At 44.9% G+C, this 20,619-nt stretch overlaps 2 protein-coding genes across 5 annotated transcripts; one reads left to right on the top strand and one right to left on the bottom strand.

Annotated features, from left to right (window-relative positions):
• Positions 1 to 562: 562 nt before the first annotated feature.
• On the top strand, positions 563 to 2,303 carry abhd8b (abhydrolase domain containing 8b). The gene is made up of 4 exons (XM_076153097.1): positions 563 to 1,326; positions 1,419 to 1,589; positions 1,739 to 1,955; positions 2,067 to 2,303. Exons 1-4 carry the CDS (start codon positions 563 to 565, stop codon positions 2,301 to 2,303), a joined length of 1,389 nt encoding a protein of 462 aa, XP_076009212.1.
• Positions 2,304 to 3,340: 1,037 nt separating this feature from the next.
• On the bottom strand, positions 3,341 to 18,950 carry ptprc (protein tyrosine phosphatase receptor type C). 4 transcript variants are annotated; one of them, XM_076152981.1, is made up of 33 exons: positions 18,637 to 18,950; positions 14,831 to 14,851; positions 14,706 to 14,732; positions 13,768 to 13,887; positions 12,915 to 13,034; positions 12,734 to 12,820; positions 12,230 to 12,247; positions 11,848 to 12,114; positions 11,535 to 11,768; positions 11,348 to 11,461; positions 10,946 to 11,077; positions 10,681 to 10,860; positions 10,189 to 10,332; positions 9,819 to 10,027; positions 9,677 to 9,737; positions 9,458 to 9,566; positions 9,193 to 9,230; positions 8,793 to 8,902; positions 8,446 to 8,536; positions 8,210 to 8,286; positions 8,029 to 8,065; positions 7,788 to 7,885; positions 7,488 to 7,613; positions 7,050 to 7,207; positions 6,680 to 6,815; positions 6,413 to 6,562; positions 6,202 to 6,292; positions 5,941 to 6,077; positions 5,700 to 5,834; positions 5,499 to 5,618; positions 5,131 to 5,291; positions 4,431 to 4,566; positions 3,341 to 4,343 (listed from the first exon to the last, which is right to left on the bottom strand). In XM_076152981.1, exons 1-33 carry the CDS (start codon positions 18,692 to 18,694, stop codon positions 4,047 to 4,049), a joined length of 3,999 nt encoding a protein of 1,332 aa, XP_076009096.1. In that variant the 5' UTR covers positions 18,695 to 18,950; the 3' UTR covers positions 3,341 to 4,046. The 4 variants fall into 4 exon arrangements, with proteins under 4 accessions (XP_076009096.1, XP_076009097.1, XP_076009098.1 ...); XM_076152982.1 differs by lacking the exon at positions 12,915 to 13,034; XM_076152983.1 differs by lacking the exons at positions 12,915 to 13,034; positions 13,768 to 13,887.
• Between the last annotated feature and the right edge of the window lie 1,669 nt (positions 18,951 to 20,619).

Here is a 20,619-nt window from a genome sequence, read left to right as displayed (position 1 = left end):
AAGTAAATGCAACGCTCAGCCTGTTCCACTCAGCACGGCCCAACATGGCTGTGTGTGGATAGGGGATGTGTCTGTATAAGCAACAAAAAGCACCAACTGTAGCACAAACAGAAACGCTCCATTTCATTGTGCCCGTAATCCCCAGATGAAAGCAGCAGCAGTGGCAGTGGAGAGCAGACATGAATTTCAAGTTGGAGCAAAATCACTCGGGGGAGAACTGAAATGCCAAACAGTGTCACTGTTTGCTGCGAAAGAGGCGGTGGACAGATTGTGGTGCGTGGATTTAGAGACTCTAATCCCTCCTAATAGGGAGGAGAGCAGCAGCGAGGTCGGATAATACCACCGGAGACAAGAGGAGCCCGATGAGACGAGAAGAGAAGAACCTGGTGATCAACAACTGACTGACAACTTAGCACTGATATAAACTAAAATCCCTAACCTGTCCTGTTCCTGTGCACCAGTTACTATTCACCTCCCCTTTGTCATAACATATAAGATGCCGTTGTATGTAAGTGTTTATGTGTGTCTGAGGTTGTGAATATGTCCCTGCAGCCTGGTCGCCATGCTGACCAGCTTTATGGAGAATCTCTTCTGCTGCCTCAGCTCAAAGTCAACCAATGTGGTGGTCCCCGTTGAAACGTCGGAACCCGCCGACGGCTACGAGTTTGTGGAGGTGAAGCCAGGCCGGATCCTGAGGGTGAGACACATCGTCCCCGACCGGCCGGTGGTGGAGGAGCCGGCCGGTCAGGGAGCGAGCATCAGCTGCAAACGAAAGATCACCGTTTACCGTAATGGACAGCTGTACATTGAGAACTTGGGTGACACGGCGAGGGCAGAGGTGACGAGCAGCCAGAACGGAGAGACGGTAGAGATAGAACTCACAGACTGTGACTCCTCACCACCTGCCAGCGCCCCTAAGGACGGGTGCAACACCGGCACCGCGGGAAAAGACGGACCCAGAGATGAAGCCACGAGCGGACCGCCTGAGCAGCCGCAGCAGCCCAAGAAAGCCAGGAAGCGAAGGCCCAAACGCACGGTGGTGATCGACAGCGAGAGGAGGATATCAGCGTGCAAAGGGACGCACGCAGACGTGGCGCTGTTCTTCATCCACGGGGTGGGAGGCTCGCTGGACATCTGGGGGAGCCAGTTAGACTTCTTCTCCAGGCTGGGGTACGAGGTGATCGCCCCGGACCTGGCGGGTCACGGGGCCAGCTCAGCCCCCAGGATAGCTGCGGCCTACACCTTCTACGCTCTGGCTGAGGACATGAGACTCATCTTCAAGAGATACGCACGCAGGAGGAACATTCTCATAGGACACTCTTATGGGTAAGCCAGAGAAACACACACAGCACACACACTGATCTCAGTATGATGAAATACCTCTTAGTAACCTGACCTCTGCTCTGCCCCTCGCCCAGCGTGTCCTTCTGTACGTTTCTGGCTCACGAGTATCCAGAGCAAATCCACAAGATGGTGATGATCAACGGAGGAGGTCCCACAGCCCTGGAGCCCAGCCTCTGCTCCATCTTCAACCTGCCCACCTGTGTGCTGCACTGCCTCTCCCCGCTGCTCGCCTGGTGCTTCCTCAAGTAAGACGGCCTGAGACAGACACAGAAAGACAGAATGAGTCAAAAATGTCACAGGAACGAACTATTTTACCAGCAAAATGAGTTACTTTACACTTTTAATAATGAAATACAAGCTGACAACTGTCCCTATTCTCCGGTGCCCCCTACAGGGCCGGCTTTGCTCGGCAGGGTGCCAAGGAAAAGCAGCTGTTGAGGGAGAATAACGCCTTCAATGTGTCGTCCTTTGTGCTGCGCGCCATGATGAGTGGGCAGTACTGGCCTGAGGGCGACGAGGTCTATCACGCTGAGCTCACTGTGCCCATCCTGCTGGTACACGGCGTGCATGACAAGTTTGTCCCCGTTGAAGAGGACCAGCGAATGGCGGAGGTAAAGAAGCAGTAACCTAGTAGAGCAGCACATGAATGTTAGTCAAAACATTTAGTTACGGTTCCTGCATGGATCCTGAATATTAACGTCATGCTTGGTGCTTTGTGTCAGATCCTCCTGATGGCCTTCCTGAAGGTCCTGCATGATGGCAGTCACATGATCATGATGGAGTGTCCAGAGGCCGTTAACACACTGCTGCACGAGTTCCTCCTGTGGGAACCCGCCACCCCGTCACCACCAAAGAAAGAGTCCAAAACTCATCCAGAGACGGCCAAAGCGACTGGAGCCGCTCAGGTCCGACCTGTAACCACCAATCACACGTCCTCAAACAGCAGGGACAAAACCTGAAAGAAGACATGTCCACACTTTGGTTCAAGCTTGGCTGTGTCCATGTTCGTCCTGATGATGTTAGCTGGTTTGAGCTACACGGTGAGTGAACACACAGAGATGACGGACAGAGGAAGAAGAGTTTATATTATCATTACATTACAACCATTTGGCAGACTCTTTTATGCAAAGCGACTTACATTGCATTACACTACCACCCTTCGCAGAGGGGGGAGCAATTGAGGGTTCGGTGCCTTGCTCAGGGGCACCTCAGCACGGACTCGAACCGGCGACCCTCCGGTTCCCAAGCGGAAGCTCTACCCACTGAGCTACTGCCTCCCATTTTCATTTATTATCATGGAAGTTGCAGTTTCAGGGTACCTGTCCTCAACATGGACCACAGGAGACATGGCTGTGCCTTGAGGTCATTTGTGATGAACTCAGAGAAGCCAGAGTAAAGGACTGAATCATTAATATACAGACATGTGAGAACTGTGTCAGGTATTCATAAGATTTGGACTAAACCAAGTGTCCCCTCCTGCACCTTTGTCCCTCTTCTGTGACTCTTATACTTGTGCATCTTGACATGATTTGGAAAAGTCACAGTCACAAACCCTCAGATCTGTTTTATAGTCTGATGTTTGGATGAAGCTCAGCAACATTAGTTCGTAACAGTTTGTGCTATACGTTATATTTATATATATTATATTTATATTTTTATACATCCTGTTTGTGATGGAGTTAAGAAAAGGTGGGAATTTCAGATCCTGGAAATGTAGCAGATTTGTATTTAGATTTGAGCTCAGAAAATGTAATTGATGTGTTCTAGACATTTTGAATTTTGTGCACTTTTGTGTCTTACATTTTGTAACTATTTGCCTTTGGTAATGAATCCAGTTTTGATGTAACGCAATGACGTGATTGGTCCATCCTTTATCATGTGACACTCAACTGTCTTCTTCTTCTTTTTAGTTTGGAGCAAATTTAGCGTCTGGGCTGTAGGTTCAGGCTACATGGTGGTGAGTGGTGACGGTGCAATGGACAGAGAGAGCAGCAGGTCAGAAAGTCACGGTTTCTTTATTTCAAGAGAGGCAAAACAGGCCGTGGGTTCAGGCTGTAGTCTAGCCAGGAAACCAAACCAAACCAGAAGTAACAAGTAGAAAACCTGTGTGTATGTTGACAGGATGCATCAGACGGCTTTAATGTGAGATGCTAAACAGCTTTAAACAACATGAACCCGTCCTAATAAATCTAAACCTTTACAATAATATGCAACTAATTTGCATAAATAAGTATTTTTGTAAAGATGAGCCCTATAATACTTTAGTACCTGCAGATATATCAAACTATAAATTGTATTATTTATTAAGAATGGAAAATGATACACAGACCAATAGTAACACTGGGCTAAAAGAAGAGAAAAACATTGGAAAAGTAAAATGAAGTAAACCTTTTGCTCTTTGAAGCCCTTTTGAAGCCACTATTAATGAAAGGCCGTGTAGTTTGACAACAGCAGAGTAGTTGCACAAATAATAACAATAACAAGCGTACAGAACTGTCCTGTATCCTATCACACTTTCTACTACTATTTATAACTTAGTTTAGGTCTTTCATTATACTTTTGAGAGTTGATATTAAAACATTTGATCAAATTCTTAAACATCTCTCATCCAAACTTACATTGGCTTTACATATTCACAAAGTAACTAAACAAAGCGTCCAAATGTCATAAAGCAATTACAATCTAGCCTCGCACCCCAAACCTCACACGTCCACCTCCAGCACGGTGGAGCCGTTGCTGCCCCCTGCTGGTGCTTTCTCTGACGGTTCCTCTTCTGCCTCCTCTGGTTTGTGTTTGGCTCCTGCCTCAGGCTCCTGCTCGGCCTGCTCTTCCTCCCCCTTCTGGGTTTGGTCGGTAGTGCCGGCCGGCTGCTCCTCGGCTGTCTTTGTTTCGTTCACTATCAGGACAGAGTCTGAAGCGGAGACGGACGCTGCTTTCACTTCCCCGTTCTGGACGGGGAAGGCGTAGTGCAGGGCGTCGTACAGGAACTGGTACTGCTCCTATCAGGCACACACACACAGGTTCAAACGTTAAAAGTGTTTAGTTCTCTCATCTGTGCAGACTGACACGTTGTCCCTTCTCTTTACCTTGTCGTCGATCATGGCCGCTCTCTCCTTACGCAGGGTTTTGGCAACCTGGAAGACGTCCACCAACTTCTCAGTCTTCCCGCTGTCCATCAGGCTCCACAGAGCACAGAACACTCCTGAGCGTGTGGAGCCATCACTGAGAGACGGGGTTAGAGCTCATGGTTACACATGTAAGGGAAAAGCCAGATCAGAGGAAGGGAATCAAACATACAGTATGTCCCTCCTGTCATAAAGTGACACGGGCACATTGTGCTACTCTGACTACGCATTCAAGTTGCTGAAGTTTAGAGGTGTTAAGTTACATCAGATCTTTTTTTTTAGCTCTTTTAGTCGACTTGATCGGAAACTCAACGAGACTGAGCAGTTAAAAATGTAATGTGTGTGTGTGTGTGTGTGTGTGTGGGGGGGGGGGTTAGGGCTTGAAAGCTGAAGTAGGTGGGGAAATTTTGCACATTGCAGCGGAGGCCAGGAAGTGAGTTGACAAAGTGAGACAACGCAGCGTCTGATGAAGATGAGTCAACCTGCAACACTGTGGTCGTGTCTTTGGAAATATAAACTGTATAAAGGGGTTTTGTGCTATAAGAACCATAGATTTATGTCTTGTAAACATCCTTTGACTGTAAAACCTGCAGTTTATCAGACAGTGAGATGATTTCCACAACATCTGGACCCTTTTCTGAGATCTCTGGTGTTGTCTGACCTGCAGTGGACGACGAGCGGTACGATGGTCTCAGGCTTGCCGCTGTCATAACCTCCAGCCTGCTTGACGTGCTTGATCATGTCCATCAAATCTCCGGGTTTCTCCTCTTTGCTGGTCCATTTAAGGAAGTGGAACTGTTTCACTTGAAGAGACTCTTTCCTCTGTTGGCAACAAAAGCATCAAGGGGTTAAACCAGCACGCAATGCTATTTATGAAATTCTGGTGAAATGGCGGGTCACACTGCAGGTTCCGCAATGTGACGTTTGTGCGTGTGTGTGTGTTTGTGTGTGTGTGTGTGTGTGTGTGTGTGTGTGTGTGTGTGTGTGGGCAGTGCAGAGTGAAAGCTTACTAAGCGAGAGCAGCGTTACCTTTGTGTGACGGATCTGCATGTTGCGGGTGATGAAGGTCGGGGAGGTGTCGGTGCTCGTCAACTCCACCTCAAAGTCCCCAAATGTTTTCTTCTCTTTGCCCCAGTAGGTGGAGTCAGACTTCCAAAACAAGCAGATGTGTAAATCAGAAAGCAGCCCTGTAGGGTGTTTCTATAACAGGATGTAAAGGAGGGTAAGTACCTCTTCTCCCTCGTTGGAGTCGGACAGCATGACAATAATCGAGGCCTTCTTCTGGTAAACCATCATCCAGAAGTCGGCGGTGGTGTCTGGCAGTGGAGTTTGGGCCGCGATGAAGCTGTGAGCGCCCCAGTAACCCTGCACGATCAAGACACACACATTTCTCTTGCTTAAGCACACGCTGTTATGTATCACACACAGAAACAGGTCCACATAAGATGAAAGTGTGTGTGGGGTCAGGTACATTAATGAGGGAGGCGTTGATGTATTTAGTGGTCTCCTCATCCTCTTCGTCGGATGAATCTTCGTCGTCGTCGTCGTCCTGCTCACTGTCCTGGCTCCGCCCCTCGTCCAGCTTCAGCAGCACTCTGTTGAAGTCGTCTGACAGCCGCACGTTGGAGACGTTACAACACAACACCGACCGCATTTAGGACATTCAGTCTTACATTTACGTCCATAAGAGGTGTGTGTGTGAGCGAGACAGGGACGCTGAGCTCATACTCACAGGGGACGACGGTTGAGGAGCGATTCTTCTTCATGTTCTCCTCTGTGACCCCTGTGTTAGACGTCCTCCAGGTCTTATAGTTGGGGAGTCTCTGCGTTACCAAACAAACATTTGTCTCCATAGTTACACGTCAACTTTTACCCGGTGATGTTTTTGAAACACATTTTATTTGTGTCACTGGTGTGTGAATGAGACAGATGACGTGTCTCACCTCGAACTCGTCCTCCAGTAGCGTGGGCTCGCTGCCAGAGCTGCTCTGCCTGAGCGTGCTCAGCGTGCTGTGCAGCTCAGACAGAGGGATCTCAGTCTCGCCGTACTCGTTGTGCTCTATCAGCGCCTGGTGAATCAGGATGTACTGTAACTGTGAAGACAAGAGGAAACAAATTACAATTTAAAGTATAACAAGTGCATTTTACCTATTTCATCCTATCAGCATTGAAGGTATGTGACATAATGTGGTGGAAAAGGTCAGACTTACCTCCACTTGGACCATGAGGCATCTCTGTCTGCGCTGTTTGACCACATAACCATAGATATCCACTCTGCCCTCTGCCTCCAAACCCTCCATCATGGCGTCGATGCTGATGTAGGTGCCTGTCCTGCCCACGCCCGCGCTACACATCAAAGGAAACAAGTTCATGTCAGTGCACGTCTTCATCTGTAGCAAGCAAAGAGGACAACAACGGATGCCAGGGTGCAACTGAAAAGATGAAGCAACTGTTTACACAAAACGGTCTGAGGAAATTGGTGAGGAGAGATTTTAGAATTAGGAGTCAAGCTTGGTTCAATACTTCACACATCCAAACACATAAAGAGGACTTCAGGACTCAAACAGGAGCGCTCCGTACCTGCAGTGGACCACAATGGGGCCGCTGAAGAAGTTCTTGAAGGCGTTGACGCGTCGCCTCAGTTTCAGCAGGAGGTGCGAGTCGCCCGGGACGCCGTGATCCGGCCAGCTCATGAACTGGATGTGGGTCACCTCTCTCTCTGAGTTCTTCTCACGCTTCTGAACACACACACAAGGTCACAAGGGTCAAGGGGTGGTTTGTGTTGAGCCGTCGCAGTCTTTGGTTGTATTTTAAGACTTGACAATTCCCCCGCGAATGAAACGGCACCATCAGCTCTTGCTTACTTCCTCATGACGCCCAGCGTTCATACATGACTCACACATTTCCATACACAAACCGTCACACACACACACATTTCTGAAGGTGTGCACTGATCTATTCATGGGTAATGTATTGTTGAGAGGCACCGCATGTACAGAAGCATTGATGGAAGCTCACATTAGCCAGGCTGAGATGGCGGATGATGTAATCAGGACAGTGGTCCTCTGTGTTCAGCTTCACCACAAACTCCTCGTAGATCTCAGTCTCCCTGTCTGGAGACGGCCAGTACTGGGCACACTTGACCTGCCAGACGGTGAGGTCAAGGGTCGGATTAGTCAAGTGGAAGCGATCAAGGAAGGAAGAGAAGAGCCAATAAGACTATGAGATAAAGAAAGTACTTCATATTTTCCATGAAAGGTAAAAGCACAGTGTGTGTGAAGGAGAGTAACTAATACCCCCAAACTAACTGTCTCTTACCCTGTTACCCTCTTCGCAGCGTGTTACCATGACAATAATAGAGGACTGCTGCTCCCATATCATCCTCCAGAAGTCGCTCACGGTTTCTTCCTTTGGCCCTACAAAACATAAACAGGATACACACACACACACACACGCACGCACACACAATTAGCACCAAACAGAAAAGTGATATGATATGATACTGTGTGTGTGGCAACTGTGTGTGTGTGTGTGTGAAGAATGGGCAACAATACTTTACCTTGAGCTGCGATGTACTTCTTGCTTTCCTTGTACCCCTGCAGTGAGGAAACAAGTTCAGTGAGTGGCTGTGTGTGTGTGTGTGTGTGTGTGTGTGTGTGTGTGTGTGTGTGTGGCAGAGATAACAGTAGCAGTAAAAGCAGCTTCAGTAATTTGCAGGAGTGACTTGTGTGTTTCCTTACGTCGATGAAGCTGGCGTTGATGTAGTCACACCCTGCCTCTCCATTTCCTGTGGTCAGCTGGACACGATTATGATCATCTGACAAAGGAGAGAAACACACCGTCACTGTGTGTGTTTGTGTTCTACACACTTGCTGAATCCTTTTACACACAGAGTCTGTAAGATACGTGGCCTTGTGGGGACAAAGACAACGAGGGACAGAACAAAAGCACCCAGACAGGCCGGGCCTCCACTCACAGGGCAGGATGTCCACGTAGCGGTTCTTGGGGGCGTTACAGGCCTTTTTGGCTTCTTTCACAGAGTACCGGGAGAAAATCCGGGGGATGCTCTGAAGAAAATGGAGAAAATGAGGAAACGTTCAGACATATTCTTCTTTGTTATCAAGCTTAGGCAGAACATTTAAGGAGACACAATAAGCATGTTTCTGTGTTCATATTTATCTAGAGGTCTGTTTTGAAGACTTTCAGAGTTTGGATGAACTTTACATTTTGCAGTTTTTCACTATGTTCACACACACAAACTTGCCGCTACATTACAGTGTAAAAGGAGGACAACAACAAGAAGTACGTCAGTACAAAATATACCTGAAACTCAGCCAGGAACTGTCGTCCGTCGTCGGCGACCTTCCTCTTGTAGGCCTCCAGCAGGACCTCAGCAGCGATGGGCTCCACGGTCAGTAAGCTCTCCTCATCACCTTCAACAGCAGGACCAACACACACAAAGTTTACAGGCAGAGACACTCAATCAAGTTTGCTGTAGATTATTTTATAAATTATTCCAACAAAGCAATCCTGTAATAATCCTCATTTATAAACTACTAACCATCACTTCATGTTGTTTGTATTTCATAGGGAATAAACACACTAAAGTCCGTTGAAAATAATTAGACATTTGTGTTTATTTCAATTTTAGAGGCCATATTACGTAATCTGTCTTTTCTGCTGCTAATTTGCAATAGAAAAAATAGGTAAAGTCTCGACTCACCTGCTTGTGAAATAAGCATCATATTTTCACTCAAGTCACTGTGGAGAAAATATTGGAATTAGTTGAATGAATTTTGAATAAAAAAAGCCAGTATTGTATGTTTACATTGTGGATATGTGGGAGGCAGTGGCTCAGTGGGTAGTGCTTCCGCTTGGGAACCGGAGGGTCGCCGGTTCGAGGCACCGAACCCTCAATTGCTCCCCCCTCTGCGAAGGGTGGTAATGTAATGTAATCCAAAATGGATGGGTGAAGGGGGACTCCTTACTGGGACTTCCTGTGCTTCAGAATGTAGATCTTGTAGCCCACAAAAAGCAGCGCCACAGACGTGAGGAGGATGAGGAAGATCAGAAAGCCGATGACAGCTTTGTCGTTGTCTGCGGAGCGATAGAAAAGTGAAAGAAGTCAACAGGGTCCATTTTCTGAGGAAATTTCATGCATGTGCAACGTGAATGAAGTAACGTGAATGAAGTAAGAAAAGACGCACAAAGAGTGGCAACATCCTTTTTCGCTGGGACGCTCTCAGAGACTCCGTTGGAAGCAGTCACCTGGTAAAACACAATGTCAGGATTTATCACTAGAATATGAGCAAACTAGGGGAACTTAAATGAGTATTGCCTTTGCTGTACCTTCAGGACGTAGTCTGTTAAGTAGCTCAGATCCTTAAAATGAAAGTTGCATGACGTATTGGTTATCTCCCGCACTTTTTCACTATCTTTAAAGAGACGAGCTATGTATTTTTTTTCTCTTCCATAGAAGCAAGAGGTACCACCACAGGTTGCAGAGATGGTGTTGTGCTCTGGAACCGACACGGTCAGTTTACCGACTGCATTAGGCTCTGAGAGGGTCAAGAAAGACGTTATTCACTGGTGAAATGATATTTTACTTGGTATGACAAGCAGGTCAATATTCAACAATACAATATTCAACAATACATACACAGCCCCATTTGATGTTATAAAAAGTAATCGTCACTACATTTTTTTTTTAGTTACTTACTTCCGATGTCCGTTTTCCACGTTTGCTTTATTTGAGTCTCTGTGGCGTTGCCTTGGTAGAAAGGATTGACTTCACAGGTGTAAGTGGTGAAAGGTAGCAGATCTTTGATAAAACATTCCTGTTCCTTATTTTGGTCCGAAGACACTGAAAATACAAAATATAATTAAACACGAAACAATCGTTCTCAGTGAGAAAAAGTGAACAAATGAGAGAGAAAATAGAGGAGATTATGTTCTTAGCTACAGTACAAACAGGCAACGTCAACCTCATCTGCATGTTTTATATTTACGATACATATTTATTATGTCCTATCAGATTTAATCAGCAAGGATCACTGACTGTGCTATGATTCATCATTTAAATGTATAATTCCCATTAGTTATCACTTAAGATGAATAGTAAGACATCCTACTCTCTTATACAATGCAGAACACAGTTGTACAACATTCAATGTACAATTCAATGAAGTATCACAGTTACATTATAACTCACTAGTATGTGCCTTATCATCACATTTGTCCGAAGCCGAAGGTTTACTTAAACAACGGCAGTTGTATGAAAGTTTTTGACGATCAAGAATGTGACGAGGACATCTGGTACTGTCTATGTTCCACTGAAGCGAAACGCTCTGGGCCGTGGGTACGGGCTCCTTTGTTAGGTTTATGTTAATATCTGTTGGCACAAAGAATCAGACTTTTGTAAGTGAGGCACGATATGGGCTGCAGTCGCACTGTGGAGACGTGACTGTCACACACACCGCAGTCAACCCTGACGTTGACAGGAGTCGTCTGATTTAGGATGAGGTCTTTGTTCTTGAGTTTGCCGGTGCAGGTGTAGTCTGTGAAGGGCTTCACATCCGACAAAGGTATGGACACATTCTCCTTATGTGCTGGGGACAGGAAACACAAGTGCTCTGTAAGTCTGTATCTGTGATGTAAAGCCTATGAGCAGGTAACTTTGTCTCCAGATGAGGACACTGGGACGATATTTGGACACAATGCAGTGCACTTTATAAACTCTCCATTAGAGGGAGCTCATAAGTCATTTATTCTTTATTGATATACATGACATAAGATGAATGTTTAGTAGAATCAATTTCTATTTGATACACATACATCACGGCTCTTGGATCACACTGTGCAACTTCATTCTGACTTACCCATGCAGGTGTAATTGATGGTGAGATTTTTGCAGTTTGGCGGCAGAACCGGCAGAATTTCTGCAGGCAGCTTGGTGGGCAGAGGCTGAAGTATTTCCGCAACGTTTAAGAGATCTGTGGAGAAATAGGAGAAGATTAAAGCGGTTGAACTGGATTTCACAGCATGCGTCAAATCTGTCGTACATACCAACACCGATGTATTGGTTGAGGGGAACGGGGGTGTTCCCACACGTGAAGGTTAAATTCAGATTGGAGCAAAAATCCTTCTCATCCAGTTTGATGCAAAGGGCTTCCTGTCCGTTTGTACATGGAAGCGTCTCTGTGGTTCTTCCATTGGTTTGAAGTGCAGATTGGATTTTCCATTTACTCTCGAAACAAACATGTCCGGGTTGGCAATGGTCAATCAAGATGTTGGTGAGATCTGAAAGGGATCAATGTTTCATCCGTTTTCACACACAGTTTCATAGTAAGGGGCCATATATTGAATTCATTTTACTCACTCAATTGCTCTGTTGTCGTCTGGGTTCCACTTTTACTCTGACAAATTGTGGTTCTGTTACCATTGGTAAATTTAACTTGATGCGTGTAAGTGGTACAGGGCTTCAGGGCGTTGATCGTCTTCTCAGAGTAGTTTGAAGAATGGGTTTGGTTTTCAGGGCGGATCAGATCTTGGTTTTCTGTGAGGCTTATGGTGAATGTGCCGCCGTTCTCACTGGCATTCATGTGAAACTTAAAGTCAAACCTGCTGGACTCAATCGTGTACGAACCTGCACACAGAACAAATATGACGAACAAGCGAGGACGTGCGGCGACGGTAAAATAGAAAAGTGTGTGTGAAAGGCTCAGGTAGGTGACATGTGACTTAATGAGACAGATACTCACACGTTGGCTGTGGTTTTTCTGAAAGGTACAAGCACAGTTGATGAGAGATTAGTAAACAACAACACAACAAACTTGACAATAGCACCTAAATGAAGGCCATAGCGGGGACCACACCTCCTCCATCTTCACACCCCTCCCCCCCATCTCTTTCCTTTTGCCCCTCTCGTTCCGCCCTCACACCAGTTTGAGGAAGTGCGAGCTGGTCTCTCATCATACTAAACCCTTCCCCTACACGCATACAGGAGCATCTTTAAGGTTTGAATGAAGAGTGAGAACATAGAGCTTCTCTTCCCTGTTGTCCTTCTCGTTCTTCCCGTCGACCCTTTTATCCCTCCCTCCTGCCTGCATTGTTGTGGTGTGGTCTCTGCTAACATAATTGCACCTTCCAACAATGGCAAGCGGTCTGTCTATACATCAAAAACCCCTGTTTAACACATTCCTATCACAGGGCGTGTAAATGAGATTGAATGAGTGAGTGAGAATGAGAATGAGAATGAGTCCAACCTGGGGTGGGAGTCAGAGTGGTGGCTGGAGGTGAGGTCTGCGTGCTGTTTGCCTGAGGGTCGGCGGTGATTGCATTGAGAGTGGTGGCTGTGGGATGGAGGATGGAGGACATGCTGGAGGTCACATTCACACAGAAACACTTTGTCTCCGGAAAGCCTGAAGCTGCGGCCGGATACTTTACCAGGAGTGGCTAACTCGGTGGCTTGGGAGGAGGAGTGCGAGGTGGGGAATGGTGAGGTGAGTGCGGGTAAAGGCGTGACCGAGGAAGTCACGGTGAGTGCAAGTTTGGGGGTTGATTCATCTGAAGCACAAGGACAGTTTCAGATAACCACTCTGAACACAACCTGGCATACAACTCTGGTATGGTATCTGGTAAGGAATCGTCATTTTACAGCATCTGCACCAAACGTCATAGACTTCTGGTGAATCCTGCCTGCTGCATTCCAGTACCGTCCCAACAACACCTACTACCCGATAACTTGAGACATGACAGACAACTGGGGTAGTGGACCCCCTTTATGGTACATGATGGTACTTTTTGGGCTCAAAGCTTTTAGCAAAATCAGATTCCATCTGAAGGAGGCGCTATAGAGAGATATTTTTCACAGAGAATTCAATCTATTGGATTCCTATCAGGATGTAATGAGCGTATATCTACAAAAAAAAATGTCATTTAAAAAGTTACATACTGCAGCTTGAAAGCCACACTAATGATTAGTAGCCATGGTTACCACTGGTGTGTGTGCATGTGTCTGTATTCTAAGTGTCTATATTCACATGGCTCAAATTAATGCAGGTGAAACACCCATAACTGACAAAAAAAATTCAAAAAAATTGTCAAGCTCAAGGTGGAATCATCTCGCAGAAATCCTGTCGTTTCTTGTTACAAAGATGATTTTGCTTCTAATCTGACTCCCATCATGTGGAATTAGACGTTTGTTTGAAAAAGTCACAAAAAAATTTAAGATAAATAATAAATCTGTTTTATTTCATCAATCAGTGATAACCTTCACTGTGCCGACTGGATACTTTACCGAGCTGTGTCTGGGTGGGAGTGGGTGCCTGGGATGGAGACTCTGAGGAGAGGGAGGTGAGTGAAGGTGAAGCCGTGACCGGAGCAGTCACGGTGCTTGTGTGTGAGAGGCCTGAGTCATCTGCATCAACAAACAAACGGCACTGTTCAGCTCAAACGCAGCATGAGGATAACAGCTAGGATATCGCCACTGAGTGTTGATTGATAGGTTCTGAGCCTCGCAAATGATTTAAAAGTTAACATATTCTCCTTCTAAGTCAATACAAAAGAGGTGAAAGTGTGAGGAGACTCATGTCAGCGTGGCATTTTATGGATTCCTATCAGGATGAAAGGACAATCTAAACAATTTGTAGTTAGATCCTGGTGTGTGCATGTGTCCATAAAGAGCGACTCTTGTGTAACTCTGGAACTTTTCATCTATACCAGCTTGGCTCAAAAGAATGTATCTGCCGTGCAAATGTGACATAAACATAAAACAGCGCTGACTAACTTCCATATTTGTCAAGCTCAGAACTTATCAATCAAAACCACTTTGCACTTTGTTTCTTATCTGATTGGTTCAGATGTAGAGCTTTATCCTGATTTATGAATTCATGATAAATAATTCATGCTTTGTGTCTTTTGCGGCGTAATGCAGGGTTTTACGATACAAACACATTCAACAACTTCACCTCTCAGTTCAGTTTGTACTGTAATGAATCCTCACGCACAAATAAACATTTCAATTGAGTTTGTTGGTATGATTCAGCATGAACACTGTGGGGTTTTCCTGCAAGCATCTGAGTTTGAGGAAGTCGAGCTGGTCTCTCATCATACTGAACCCTTCCCCCACCCCATTACAGGAGCATCTTTAAGGTTTGAAGAGCTTTGATGTTAGGGCTCAATGTCACATGTCAAACTTTACATTTCTGTGACATCTGGATGCAGCAGGAGTCTCACCTGTAGGCTGGGGGCCATTGTTGATACCTGGATATTGTTGTTGATAGTGGAGAGAGAATAAAGAGTCAGAACATAGAGCAGCTCTAAGGGGAGACGATTCAAACCTGTACTCAGGTTTCACTCACCTGCTCCAGCTGTTGTATTGCCTGAAATGAAAAGAAAGAATGAATAAGGAGGTCAGCAAAACACTCACACACATTCAAGGAGTGACTTAGAAATTTGTAATAAATATGTAAAACATCACAAAAAGGCTTTTTCCTCGTTGTGTTTTATGTGAAAATAAAAGGTGACTTTCTCACACTCTGCCCACTGGGCCAAAGCGGAGAAAGAAGTCGTTACAATCAATCGTGTTCATCAGAAACTCAACCTGGTTGCTATGACAATGTAGCAAAAACAAAAACCGCACTTGCTATTTCAGAAGGCTGACCACAGTTTCCTGTCTTGCATTCACTCACACTCAAACATCCCCAAAGCGAACAAAGCGCCTTTCAGTATGGCCCACTGACTCAAACTCAACGGCCACTCTGGACTTTGTCTCTTTGAGGAGTTTTAATTGCTTAGAAAAATGCCAGATTGTACACTATAGATCAGCTCTCTTGTCTGTGGCGGCGCTTTCCCATGATGCAGTGCAGCATCAAGAAGAAGAAGCCTTGATAGTCTGCTTCATGGCTGTAATCGATCACTGTGTAGCACGTTTGGCACTTTGTTAATTTGTTTGTTTTGTTTTAGTTAATAGATAAATAAAAATAAAGCAAAGGTTGAAAAACACAAAACAAAATAATGAATCTTTGTAATGTTTTGATTTGATCTGACCTCATTTTCTAGTGAATACCTTTCTCATACTTACAAATGGAGGGACAGAACATTCAACTTGTTAATCATTCTACTTTTTAAAAATCTTCCATTTGATTATTAATCCATTTCAAATAGAAGTTTCAGATGTTTAATTCATCTCAGGCTTCTGCTGCTTTCATGTCTTGGTAAACGTAACAGCTTGAAAATGACTGAACGCTCTGTGATCTGATGAGATGGAGGTTCAGATGTTACGTCTCCATCATTAAACAGGAGGAATCTCAATCATTCATCATGAGGCCGCCTGCCACTCAAACTACAACGCCATCTACGTGTCTCGGAGCTTTATAATAATATATATATATACATTTGAAAAAATAGCGGCGGCCAGCAGCAGTGAGCAGCAGCACAGAGACGACAGGAAGTGGTGCAGATCATCCCAGTTTCGGTGCATCGTCGCTCATGCACGCTCACTGCAGTGACATTTCAAGTGCAACCTCTGCACCCAGGACCAATTCAGCTGGTTCTGTGTGTGTGTGTGTGTGTGTGTGTGTGTGTGTGTGTGTGTGCGTGTGTGTGTGTGTGTGTGTGTGTGTGTGTGTGTGTGTGTGTGTGTGTGAACAATCATTTATTAAAGTGAAGTTTCTGTTGTTGAAATGCGTGAGAACAAAGTTTTATATGGAGCCTGTTTGTCTCTGCGGATGCTTTTGTAATGTGGAGTGAAACAAATGTGTGAGGTTACATCAGCAGCAGCCCTATAGGCACACCCAGGTACAGTGCGTGTGTGTGTGTTTGTGTCTCCTTTATTAGCCTCATGCTTTCTGATGGTGGAATCAGATGAAACACACGTTAAAATCAAGTATCCTTCATTTCTGGGCCTTTGCACTACATTTACATTGCCTTTAATGATGAAAATCAACATTTGATGCGTGTATAAGTGGTTCAGACTTGCTATACGCAGCCCGTCGCTCATACTGAGTTTACATACACTGCAACACACTTGTGATTGTTGACAGAATATTGTCCAGATAAGATTCAAGGTCCTGGACTCAATGGTCAAGAAAACCTGTTGTTAGGGCCGGGATCCTCTATCTTAAAAAGCGACAAGAACACACAGGGGGAACGCTGGGATTATAAATCCATGACGAGGTGTTGCATTGTGTCTCGTCGGTCCTACACGTGCTACACGCAGAGTTTTCGTATCACTCGGTCTTCCTCTCTGTGGCGTTGTCTGCGGCCAATGGGGCACCGCTATCGAAAACTGCTCCCTCTCTCTGTTTCTCTCTCTCTCGCTATTTCAGCGACATTTTGTGCGCATGTCACTAGCCAAACCACACTCACACTCACCAGTTGAGAAATGGCGCCAGTCACACGATGTGGGTGTGTGCTGGTTAGGACGCCATAAAAAAGAAGCTACCAGGTGTTGATGTGACTATGCTGCGTTATCTATTTACAGATCAAGTCAGTAGAAACGTGAGCAAGTTAGCTGGTGTCATAGTTTGCTAGCATTATTGCTGTCTCACTAGCTAGCTTGAATGAAAGCGCTTAGCCGGATCTGGTTTTGTTCATGTGTCTCCTTGCCAATAGGGGAACAAAATGGTCACCAGTTGCCTGTTATCAGAGGATCTATATGGGAGAGAGGAGTTAGCAGAGCGACGAGTGAAGAGTTTAGACGAGTTTAGTCCTACAGGAGAGGAAGGAGGGAAGGAGGGAAGGAGGGAAGGAGGCAAGGAAGCAATCTGGTGATATCCGGAATCATCAGACCTGACGACTTTTCACCCTGAAATTTACTTTTTACTTTGGTTTTGGTGCAGGTGTGACATTTGAGGCGCAGGCCAAAGGAGGCAGCACCCCCCACCCCTACACACACACACACATTTCCCAGAATGCACCGTTACACAGACACATAGACTTATTGCCTGTGATTCGGCACTGACACCCCTGTTTTCCTTCACATTTACTGATCGTGACAAACAAACAAACAAACAAACAAACAAACACACACACAGAGAGACACACACACACACACACACACACACACACACACACACACACACACACAGTCCTTATGCATGATAAATATTTCTGACCTCACTTCTTCATTTTCTACCTTGTGCTTCCTCTTTTCTTTATGTCTTTTTTTTTCTCACACAAATTCATTTTCTTCTTCGTCTTCTCAAGTCTGCCAGGAAACACAGCGGCTCAGAGTGGAACACGGAAGTGGTCGGCTTTGCAAACTCGCAAGTACATGAAAGCAGCACACACACACACGTGCACGCACAAGCACACACACACACAATCTTTGGTCTTTAGTTTATATAAAGCTCTTTTTGTTTTAAGTTCTCTTTATTCTATAAGTAAGTAGGTGTAATGTATATGTAAGTACTTGAACGCTTTCCATACAATCACAGTTCAATTCTGTTTGTGTGAGTGTGTGTGTGTGTGTGTGTAAACTGCAAACAGAGAGATTGACATGTTGCAGATTACACTAACATCACACACACACGCACACATGCACTGTGGCTGAAATGGAGAGGTTGCAAGGGACACACCCTGACAAATGTCTTCATCTCCAGCACACACACGAACACACACACACACACACACACACACACACACACACACACACACAGACACACAAAATGTCAAAGCAGAACAGAAACATTGCAAACATTCCCACAGCTTTGCATCAAACGTTTGAAGCGTTTCATTCTTTTTTAACTTTGATTATCGTGTAGACGTGTCACTTTTTGGCTCACGAGAGGTTTGAGCCGTCTGGTGTCTTTTCATTACGTTTGAGAGATGCAGCGACACAGCCCGGAGATGTCACACACACACACACACACACACACACATAGACATCTGACCTTCTTTTACATTAACTGATGCCAAGTTGTTTTCCAATTCTCAAGTGATTCTCAATTCTCAAGTGCGGGACGACAAACGTTTCACCCTTCTCTTGAAAACGTCAACGTCAAAAGCAGCTGTTTGATTATTAAACATTAGTAGCATTTCATTTTTATAGGAAATCCTCTTTTCTTATAACTTCTGGCTTTTCGGGCTGATGGAAGACAAGGACACGTCTTCACTGAACACTCTCCCGTCATAGAGTGTCTGAAAAGTTGCTCTGGCTACTTACAGTTGACCAAACCGCCGAGTCCGGCCCAGAGCAGCAGGAGTCCACAGAGCGCCGCCATATCCAAGAGTCCGTGTGTGTGTGTGTGAGGCCACACACCATACGTCCAAACGGGGCCCAACAGAAGACCCCACTAAATAAAAGATGTAAGTCCAAATGCTGTACAGAGGAAAACGAGTGTCAAAGTTTAATTTCAGGCTGCATGCGTCTTGGCTGAAGACTTATCAGTCGATACAGCTTCCTGGACTTGTTCCCCAACCCTAAACCTCGCCTCTGCTTTCAAGTCGAGCGAGCGCGAATGATGTCACGCGAAAAAGAGTCAGCTCCAACCTTACCTATGAGTGACAGGAAGCCTTGTTTCAGGCAACGCCACCAAGAACAGGAAGTCATCTAATCCTCACATCTCCTTTCTGAGGCGTGAAAAGCCAAAGTGCCTCTGCAGGCCTCAGGCTGAAGATTTAATGTTTGACGCCACGTGAAGCAGAAGGTCCAGGTTTGTTGATCTTTACACAAACTGAACACTTGATGCTGCAGCGTTCAGGCGTTTATGCTCTTTATACTCAAGCTTCAAGGTTTGATAGTTTGTCTCTTTTCAAAACATTTCATTCTTCACTCTACTCCTCCTTCTTTGTCTGTTTTCATTCACTTTTTGAGTTTTAATCCAATCCAAGTCCTTGCTTCATTTATACATACATTTGTTTAAGAATCATTCATTTTAATTAACATGGCGACTTATTTGACATTTTTTGCCAACTAAAATGATTTTAACTGGATGTTTTTCTTAAATTATTTTATTTTATTTTATTATCATATTCATTTACCTGGTTTATTTTACATATAGGTATAAATTAAATTAAATTAAATTAAATTAAATTAAATTAAATTAAATTAAATTAAATTAAATTAAATTAAATTAAATTAGAAGTTGTTGAAGTTGTTGAAGTTGTTGAAGTTAAAAAGATTCGTCTTTTACTGAACAATTGCTGGAGGGACTTTCACCTCTAAGACACGATGCAGTAGTGAAACTTTTCACCGCGCCTTCGACACGCCTGTTTTCCTGCTTACAGGCCTTGTTTAGCACATTTACTCAAACACACACACTCTCCACACACACACACACACACAAAGCTTGGCGTCTTTCCTCTCTAACTTTGTTCTCTGGTTTTTTCTGGCGGCGTGAAGAGAAACAGAAACGTGGCCATTGGCTGCAGAAAGTGGATTTCTTGCTTTCTGCTGTGAAACACATTTATGTGGATGTTAGATCTCTTCAAAGTCATTGATCGCGCTACATTGTTTGATCATCATTCACTGCCTTGGAGCCCCAAAAATGCTTTACTTCTGTTTACATACACAAGTAAATGGGGGATAAAAGAGGGAAGAGCGGAGCGGTGAAACTCTGCAGGGGGTCAGACGCTCATACTGGGCGATGAACTGATGCCAGTGCGGATGAAACACAGTCACACATTTCACACGGTCATATGAAGTAATGTACAGAGCCTAAGTACAGTTACACACTGAGCCCATACAGGCACTTATTTACACTATAGAATACATACGGGCGCAGCTGTATGCCTCATTCATACACAAATAAAAACAAAAAGAAGATAGAACACAAATCCCAAGTCAGGTCCCCATAAGTGTGAGCCTGAAATCCCCACAGGCTCTGCAAAGAGACCAAGAACTCGCATTTTTAGCGTGAAGATCTAAATTTGGATTTCCTCCTCGCCTGGTGAAACACACGCTTCTTGGCTATTTCCACTTCTTCATTGTAAAGTCTCACCGTAATCAGGAAGTGCCTCATGGGGAAACGGCACCAAGAGCAAAGTGAACACACACTCAATCAGGTGTCTGCCTGTGGCTTCTTCTTCTTCTGTCAAACCAGAGTTTAGTTAAATATGCTGATTTATGGGACTGTAGATGCACACTTTGTATTACAGGCCGACAATGCGCCTCATTTTACTGTTTATTGTAAAGATGTTTAGTATA

This window comes from Genypterus blacodes, unplaced genomic scaffold, assembly GCF_046128005.1.
Source record: "Genypterus blacodes isolate CSIRO-AG114 ecotype Tasmania unplaced genomic scaffold, CSIRO-AGI_Gbla_v1 ptg000058l_1, whole genome shotgun sequence".
Taxonomy (NCBI): domain Eukaryota; kingdom Metazoa; phylum Chordata; class Actinopteri; order Ophidiiformes; family Ophidiidae; genus Genypterus; species Genypterus blacodes.
Note: the sequence above shows the minus strand (reverse complement) of the source record. Positions and strands in the feature narration are given on the sequence as shown.